We start from the raw sequence: 8,802 nt of genomic DNA, 5'->3' as shown, positions 1-8,802 counted from the left end.
CTCGGATCTGAGGTGGTACTCCCTTCTCTCGGCTGCAGCAACAAGAGGAGCTTAAAAACTTAAGGAGTCCTAACGTGAGAGGAAGTGCTGCACGCATTGCTTGGAGAACCCACCAGCTCCTCACATCTGTGCGCACCGTCTGCACACAGCTGCTTTTTTTTTTTTTTTTTTTTTTTTTTTGCGTGCGCTGCTTTGTAATTTTACCATCGAGAGTGATTATGTTTAATAATGACAAACAAATTCTGATTGCACAGTTTGAACTTGCATGACATGGAGGTTTGGATAAGGGAGAAAATAAAAAGGTGTGAAATGGATCTAACAATTTTCTTGAAAATGAAGCACTTATAAAATAGTTATAAAAGGACAGCCTTGCTTTGAGATTTGAATTAAAAATCTGTAATCTCCAATTCTTATTTTGACTTTACTTTGATTTTTTTCTAAGCTGGATAGAGTCCACCTGCACAATGCAAGCTTAGTGTTCTGTTTTGGCCACTTGGGGGCAGTAAAGGGGATGATGTAACGGTGATGTTTGCCAACTATCTTCACACGCAGCACTTATTTTGGCTTGTTTCAAGTTTGGTCATGAACTCAGCGGGAAATTAAATACGGGATCAAACATGTGAAGGGTTCCAGTCGTAGAACTTAAATATCCTTTCTTGTGGCTCAGTGGTGAAATTCAGGACATAAATGATAGGGCCCACGTTTGAAAAGGTTCTAGAAAATCTTTATTGTTCTGTTCAAAATGAAATATAAATATTAAAATAAATCTATGGCTATATGAACGTTTGATTAAAGTGAATGCTTGGAATTACGACATTAATAACACTACATTAGCCATTCATATGATTTAGAGATTGTTTCACATTGACATTTCTTAACATTTGTTAGAAAATGTTTTGTAGTTTGAGTAACTGCATTGATTCTGTGGATTGTTTAAATCTTATTGATTGATTTCTTTTTAGGTAGTTCACTGGAATAGACAAATAAGTTCTGAATAAATTAGAATAACTTTAAAATGAAAAGCAAAAGCTAGAAAGCATGACAGATTCATTTTCATATGAAGTCAAAAAAGTTGTAATATGACCTCATGAGGGGCCCTGCTTTAAGCAAAAACACATTTCTCATCTCAGTACTTTTAATGTGATCACATGAAGCTCCAAGGGATGCTGTATCCTGTCGTACTGAGGTTGACTGAGCGACACTTAACGTTTCTCTGTTCAGTTTACATCCATTCATCAGCCCTTTGTTCATTGTGAAACTGTTTATGTCCTTCATCTGTCTTCCATAAACTAAATCATACCGATGTGATCATGTTCAACAATTGAGTGCCTAAAACTCTTGTTTTACGTTGATCTCTCTGTGATTAATTGCTTGCCTGCTGTCTTTTACCACTTGGAACTTGCTTTGCTATAAAGTCTTTTCTGTGGTTTAGGTGGACCAGAGAATAATATCTGGTAAAATATTCTTCCTATGGTGTTATATGAACCAGGTGTTGGAAATGCCAGAAAGGGCAAAAGTTCTGTCTGCTTCTGATTATGATCCTTTAAGGACTCGATTTTCTGGGTCACAGACTCTGCAGAGAGCACAAGTTTTTTTGGGAGGAGGAGGAATGGTTGCGGAGAAAAACCTAAAAACAATTTTCTGTGTCACACATTGGATTCAAATCTGGTGAGGAGATACGTTGAAATAATTTACAACTAAACAGATCCTTGGTATTTTTGGTCAGTGTCAATGCAAATAGATATACAGGCTTCAGAAATTAGTCACACCTATTAACTTTTTATGCTATTGTCATATGACAACCACAACTTTCACTGTGTGTTACTGGGATTCCATGTGATATCTTAACACATATTAGACTCTGCATTTGAACTGGCAGGAAAATGACAAGTTGCTTTTGTTTTTGTTGTCACAAAATCAGCTTCAAACATTTTTTTAAAATTATTTTTTGGTAAATTGTGCGATGGAGATTTCTCTCCTCGCCTTGCCTGTCGCTTTAAGTTGACATATAGTTGTAGATAGTTGGAAATTGTACCTTTTACATCTTTCTCATATTATAACATAAGGATATTAAAAAATGCGGGGGCTGATGACTGCAAATGCCTCACACACTTTTCAGATACTTGTTTGTAAAACAATTGAAAAACAATGTATCATATTTCTTCCACTTCAGAATGATTTGCTATTCTCCATTGATCTATCAAACATTGAATCTTGTGTCTCTAATCTAAGAAAATGGGTAAAAGTTTGGGAAAAGGAAAAGCCTTTTCAAAGACATCCTCTTGCGGTATCAAACAATGGTAGTTTCTTGGTTTCCAGAACTCTGTGCAGTGAAAATTAGTTGGGATCTTAAATGAAAATCATCTCGTTGATCTAATTTCTTCCTCATTTAGAAATGTTTCCATTACCCAAACAAATTAGTCCTTAAACGCCACAATAACAAAAACAATAAAGATGAGCTCACTGTGATGAAACAGCTTCTGAATGCGTTTGTATTGTTAGGACCAAGACCTAGACGATTCCCACTGACAGATGATTTAAGAGCTGATGCCAGAGAAGCGCTGCACATGTTTAGCAATCAACCATCATTTATTTTTTTTTTGGTAACTAAAACTATTTCCAGCCACCAGATGCTCATTGCAAATGACCAAAAATCTAATTAGTTTTGTGAGCAACAAGCAGCTGCTTTGATATGACCACTTATGCAAATCCTTCCTCTGAGCATGCCCAGTGGTGGATTAATGGGCATCAACCTCATGCAAAGACAGTAAGAGGATAAAGTTTACGTAGGACGAGCACAAATAGACCTGAGCAGGTCAAGATAACATAAACACTTCTGTTCACACAAAACACTTTGCATCAGAAGGAGGAAGAGCTTTGGTCTTCTACCGGTGAGTTGTTTTGGTTCTGATAGAACAAACTCTATAGTCAAAATTTACAATCTCATGTAAACTTTACTTGTGCTTCTTATTCCGTTGACGAGATTTCAGTACATCCGACTCATTTTTATGATTTGAAAGAATTAGCTCTTTACCTCCACCTTCACAGTGATATATCTTACTTATAAGACTTTTAGGCATCTATTTTCATCATTTGAAAATGTTGCAAATATTTGGTTCCATCTTTAAATGTGTAATCTTTTAGCCATATTTTCACAATACTTGATGAAGTTTAGAAATAAAGGTTACATTTGATGGCAGCAGGATTTAAACAAGCAGGTTTTATAACCAGTTTAAACCCTGGCCACAAATAGGCACATCTCCATTTGTAGTAAATCCTCATTGGTTGCCATATTGTTTAACTCCGAATTATAGCCGGGAATAAAGCGAAGCAGACAGGAGAGTTCAGCTGCTGAATCAAAATGAGCAAAAAAAAAAAGACTAAAATAAAAAACTTAAAAATTTGCTTTGATATTTGTACTTTTTTTTGTGCTTGTTTTCTGTATATTTTCATGACTGGCTGGAGCTCGGTCTCCTGGAACAGCAGACGCTCACTGACGTAAACACTGTTTTCCTGCTAAGATGAACCCAACAATGTAATTTATTCAGGGCTCACACATTTCTGTTGGCCTCTCTGCGTTGTGGCTTAGACTAAAAACTACAGTCAGATGTGAAAGGCAAAAGAGGAAATATTGTTATAGAACAAATGAAATGCAGTGAAAAACATACTCTGTTTGTTTGAAGTGCTACAAATAGCAAAACTATGTAACCTTTTAAATCTCCCTAGACATCTCCACTTTTTACTGGAACTTTTATATACACATGTAAGAAAGTCTGGGTACTTTTTCTTCTTGCCACCAGAAGAATTTCCTTATTACCAATGAGTTCTTTAATATTTTTGGTCTTGAAAACTATTAACAGAAATGTTCATGCGTGATCAAACCAAGAGAAAAGAATTTCCAAGTGACCATACTTTGTGAGCAAATGTGTAGCACCACCTAGTGGAAGATTTGATAAGTGCCTCTGGCTTTAAATCACAGTCAAGCTAAAACTTTATTACTTTGATCAGATTTCAAACAAGTGACAAAAGCATTAACATGTCTAGATTTTTTTTTCTCCATATTTTGTAATGTCAAAACTGCAAAGACCAGTCCAGATTGTCCCCCACCTCTAACCGATTGACTGCTGAAGACAAAGCATAGATAACCGGACTGCTCATTGTTCTTAATAATGCTTCATGTAATGTGTTCTAACAAAACCTTGAGGCCTTTGCAAAACAGCCAGATTCATACCGAGATTAAATTCCACATAAGTGGATTCCATTCACTCATTGAGGTGGCATCAAACATCAGTTAGTTGTAGTGTATTTTATTAATGGGTGTCATAGTACAGGGGTATTTTCTGATTTGTATTTGTATTTTTTTTTTTAAAACACTCTGACATGCATAAAGTTGACTTTTACTGCCAGTCATCAAAAAACTCCTGCAAAGAAAAATGAATGAATAAAAGAATTTCTCTTTTCTTTGTTTCAGACTCATCTGAATCACATCACAAATAATAGAATGAAGTTCCTTCTCAGTTTGATGACTCTCGTTGCTGCATCATGTGGCCTTAGTTTTGCTGATGCTGACCAAATTAATGTTTTTTCAGAGGACATCTTAAAACGTAAGTTGGCAAGTCAGAATCTTTTCCCAGTTCTGTTTCCATCCAGACAAAGAAAGACTTAATATATTCCAAATATTTCTTTAAAATTGGTTGTAAGTGTGAGAAAAGAAAATATTGCGACGTGTTAATTTTTTTTTTTTTTTGTCTCAGAGCTGTCAGAGGATGGTGAAAAGCTTGTGAATGAGGAGATGAAGAGAGCGCTGTATGGCGTGAAGCAGATGAGGGAGGTGATGTGGAGGAATGAGCAGAAGCATGAGCACCTCATGAACTCTCTGAAGCACAGTGGCGACAAGAAAAAGGCGAGAGAACTTGTCTGACATAAATGAGAAAAAAAAAAAAGATCCAAAGACGATGAAAACATGTTACGAGCTTTCATTTCTCCCACCAGGGGGCAGCCCAGCTAGCACAGGATGTGAGTGAGAAGCTGGAGGAGGCAGAGGAGCAGTGCAAAGACTCCCTGCAGTCAGAGTGGGAGGAATGCAGACCCTGTCTGGAGGATGCATGTAAAACCTTCTACACCTCCACATGCCGCAGGGGCTTTGCTTCTTTTCGCAGTAAGGTATGACAACCTTCTTTTTACAATGTCAAAAAAGAATCCAAAAGAAGTTGGGAGGAGACCTTCTATTTTGCTTTGGAACATAACTGAACAGCTAGTAATCGCTTACTTAAAAACCTTGCAGCACTACATTACATCTCTTTTAAAATCACAAGTGTCCATTAATGACTAGAGCAAAATTGGAGTACTTAGTTTACCTCACAAGTTGTTTTCTTTGGTCTTTAGACGCCTGAAAGGTGTAAATACAGTTTCCGTCAGTGAAGAAATAATATAAAATACAAGCTAATCTTCCTCATGTTGAATCCAGTTCATAAACGGATCATAAAATGTGACAGTGGAGACAGACAACCAATAATTTCCTCATTTATCCCACAAAGACGAGACATTAAACAACCAGATAGGGGCCCAACACAAAGTTTCAATAAATTCAGATTTTAACTCTGAATTTATTGTCTCTGCAATTGTCTAAAGCCTAAAGCTACAAGGCAGGATAGCAGTCAAATACGCCAACTGCCATAACGCTCATGTGTTGCAGGTGGAATCCTTTTTCCAAAGAGTCTCCAGACGCTTTGGTCCAAGAGAGCGCCCTCTGGAGGCAGGAGATATCTTGGTGAACCAAAGTCCTGACGAATCAGAAGCAGATGTAGTTCAGATTGAGAATTCTTTCAAGCGCGTTCTGAACAAGGTGGGGACCCTGGTGAACTGCAGCATCGCCTTGGTTTCCAGGATGAGCAGCAGGCTTGACGGAGTCCTTCAGAAGGCTTTCCTGAACAACACCAATGAACTGTCCGAGGAAAGCGCTTCCGATCCATACTACCCTGGGCGCGACTCCGGCTTCCTGCAGGGCGTTGGGCTGGAGGAGGTGCTGGAATCATTCTTTGACTTTGGAAAGAGCGTGGTGGAGGAGTTTGGAGCTGTGGTTACCCAGGTGTTTGATGATATCCATCAGACTGTGGAGGAGGAGACTAAGAAAGGTAACTCAGGTCTTTTCACGTTGACGATGCCATACACGTGCCATTGGACCAGAGTTGTGTGGATGTAATTATATACAATTTTTTTCTGTTTTGTCCAGAGATAAAAAGCTTCCCTCGCTTCCTGCAGAACAGGAAGCTGTGCAAAGACCTCCGCAGGCAGACATCAGAGTGCTGGCAGCTTCAGAACAAGTGTCAGGCCTGCCAGGGAGCTCTGCTCACCGGTGAATCGCCTCTTCACTCAAAATGTATTACTTGTGTCCAGCTGACACCTTTACACACCACAGCTCATGCTTTCATTTCACCACAGAGTGCCCCAGTGTTCGTGAACTGCATGTGGAGCTGGATGAAATATCCCAGCTGCTGGATGTCTCCAAACAGCAATATGATGAGATCTTGTCCATTGTCCAGCATCACACCGATGAGACGGTCATGTGGCTGACCAACATGGCAACCGAGTTCAGCTGGGTGGCTCAGGCTGTGAGCAACAACAGCACTCTTCAAAATGTTTTCCGCATCACAATGGTGAGTCGGCAGGGTTGACAAAAACACGCAACAGAACAATTGAAAGGAGGCAAAAGAATAATTGAAAAAGCTGTGAATATGCATTGAATCAAGTTTTCTCCATGTTTCATAAGTGAATTTATTTCAGCAATTCAATTTAACAGGTAAAAATCTGAAAACCGTAGGGAAGACAAAACAATCACAGACATCATCTGGAAGATGTTTGGTAAAGAAGTTAGCTGCTCCCGGAGTGCTGCATTCAAACATGACAAAAAGTTTAGTGGAAGGAGAACCTGTGGTGGACAAAGGTGCATGAATATCAAGACGAACAGAGATGCTTACTCTTTTACAACTCCTACAAATTTATACCCTGCATTCTTCGCAGCTTTGATTGTACCCCTTAAAGCAATTTCAATTTGTGCTGCTGAATTTATTAATGTTTTCTACAGAGCTCTAAGAGTCACTGTATCTAAAATATTTGTTATATCTGCTGCATTTCCAATGCCATTCATCCCTTAGAAGCAGAAGCAACATGAGAAGCATCTCTTCTTGAATTAAGAAAAAAGGAGTGGACTGCTCCTCAGTTGTTCAAAGTCCTTGTGTTATATGAAAGTAAATTTACCATCTTATCTAGACAACATCCCAGCGTCTGGAGGAAGAGTGCAGAAGTACAGAATTCAAGCTGCTCTATGCTCAGTGTGAAGTGTCCACACTTTAGGGCAACAAATCATCAGCTGGTGTTGGTTCACTATGTTGCAACATGTCCAAAGAAAGTGCAACCATCAGTCAGGGAATTTTACATTTTATGCCGTTTCCCCACAGAGATTCTGTGAAGTCTTGTCAAAAGGGAGATGAAACATCAGAGCCAACAATGCAGAGCAGCTGAAAACCACATTTAAAGCAGCAGAAGTTTTCTCAACATCTCAGCAGACCCACAATCCAGCCGTCTCCCTGCTGGAGTAATACGTGCAAACGTTCAAATCTAAATCAACATTTCCTTTCAAATCTTCTGTTCTTATTATTCTTATGTAGTATTTAAATTCTCTAAGATGAATTTCATTAGCTATTCATCAGCATTAACAGAAACAAATACCTGAAATGTCACAATATGTGATGATTCGGCTTCATAGACAAGAAATCACAGGCTGAAGATTACCAGCTTCATCAAAATGTGTTTCTGTTCCGAATTTATTACAGAAACATTTTTATTGACATCCTGAATTAAAAAAAGGCGATGCATCGGTCTGCAAGAGAAAATGCAATTACCTTTTCCTTTCTATAGGTGGCACCAGAGAGCCATGAGAAGCAAAACATGTCTGCCTCTGAGACTAAGGTGGAAGTAAACGTCCTGAACTCTCCCCCACTCACACTCAACATCCCAGGGGAGCTGGAGCTGCACGATCCAGCTTTCATCCAGTACGTGGCCCAGGAGGCTCTGGACAAGTACAAGGAGATGGTCAGGTGAGTCTCGCTCAACAGCTCAGCTTTAGCAATGTGGTCCACTTCTTTGATACAAACCATAAACTCTTGACCTCTATTGCTTACAGTGCGTTTTGTTTCCCCAACAGGATTGAAGATGCGTAACACTGCTGCGTCTTCTTTATTTTCCGCACTTTATAGTAGTAAACATCTTTGTGTTGATATCCGAAGACACTACAGCTGTAGCCAATATTTATCGGAGTTTTCTTTTTGTTATATAGTGTAACTTCACAAAATATGTCCTACTCACAGACCAAGTGAAATGATTTTTCTGATTTTTTTTAGTGGATGTTAAACACATGAAAGCTACATGTAACCTTTAGTTTATCATTTTATTTTATTCTGTACAAAATCATATTAGTGAACATTCGCAACTTTCGTCATGTGTACCCACACTAGATCAGGTCTCATTCTTAAGGGACAATTTCTTACATGAATGATGCACAGAAAGAAAAAAAAAAAAAATCACATCTTCAATATTGTCTAATTTCCCATACTTTCAAGGATTCTGTACCTGTGAGAATTTAAACATACTTTGAGATTTTTATTAAAGAACTAAGCCATGACTCAGCCAGAGTTTCTGTTATGTGCTTCTGTTATCTGAGTTTTATTAGATTAGGTTATGAGTGAAAGTGGAGGTAAATGTCATACTCAAGTACAGAACCTCTTCACATGTGTAAAAAAGCTC

The 8,802-nt window shown here is 38.5% G+C and overlaps 1 protein-coding gene across 2 annotated transcripts; it reads left to right on the top strand.

Moving 5' to 3' along the window:
- The first annotated feature begins 2,795 nt into the window (after positions 1 to 2,795).
- On the top strand, positions 2,796 to 8,680 carry clul1 (clusterin-like 1 (retinal)). Of its 2 annotated transcripts, XM_055032839.1 has the most exons (9): positions 2,796 to 2,891; positions 4,472 to 4,604; positions 4,755 to 4,903; positions 4,993 to 5,163; positions 5,696 to 6,134; positions 6,233 to 6,355; positions 6,442 to 6,656; positions 7,918 to 8,096; positions 8,204 to 8,680. In XM_055032839.1, exons 2-9 carry the CDS (start codon positions 4,502 to 4,504, stop codon positions 8,217 to 8,219), a joined length of 1,395 nt encoding a protein of 464 aa, XP_054888814.1. In that variant the 5' UTR covers positions 2,796 to 2,891; positions 4,472 to 4,501; the 3' UTR covers positions 8,220 to 8,680. The 2 variants fall into 2 exon arrangements, with proteins under 2 accessions (XP_054888814.1, XP_054888815.1); XM_055032840.1 differs by lacking the exon at positions 8,204 to 8,680 and having other exon boundaries at positions 7,918 to 8,100.
- The last annotated feature ends 122 nt before the right edge of the window (positions 8,681 to 8,802 follow it).

The sequence above is a fragment of the Poeciliopsis prolifica genome, unplaced genomic scaffold, assembly GCF_027474105.1.
Source record: "Poeciliopsis prolifica strain line A6 unplaced genomic scaffold, Auburn_PproV2 SCAFFOLD008, whole genome shotgun sequence".
In the NCBI taxonomy this organism is placed as follows: Eukaryota; Metazoa; Chordata; class Actinopteri; order Cyprinodontiformes; family Poeciliidae; genus Poeciliopsis; species Poeciliopsis prolifica.
Note: the sequence above shows the minus strand (reverse complement) of the source record. Positions and strands in the feature narration are given on the sequence as shown.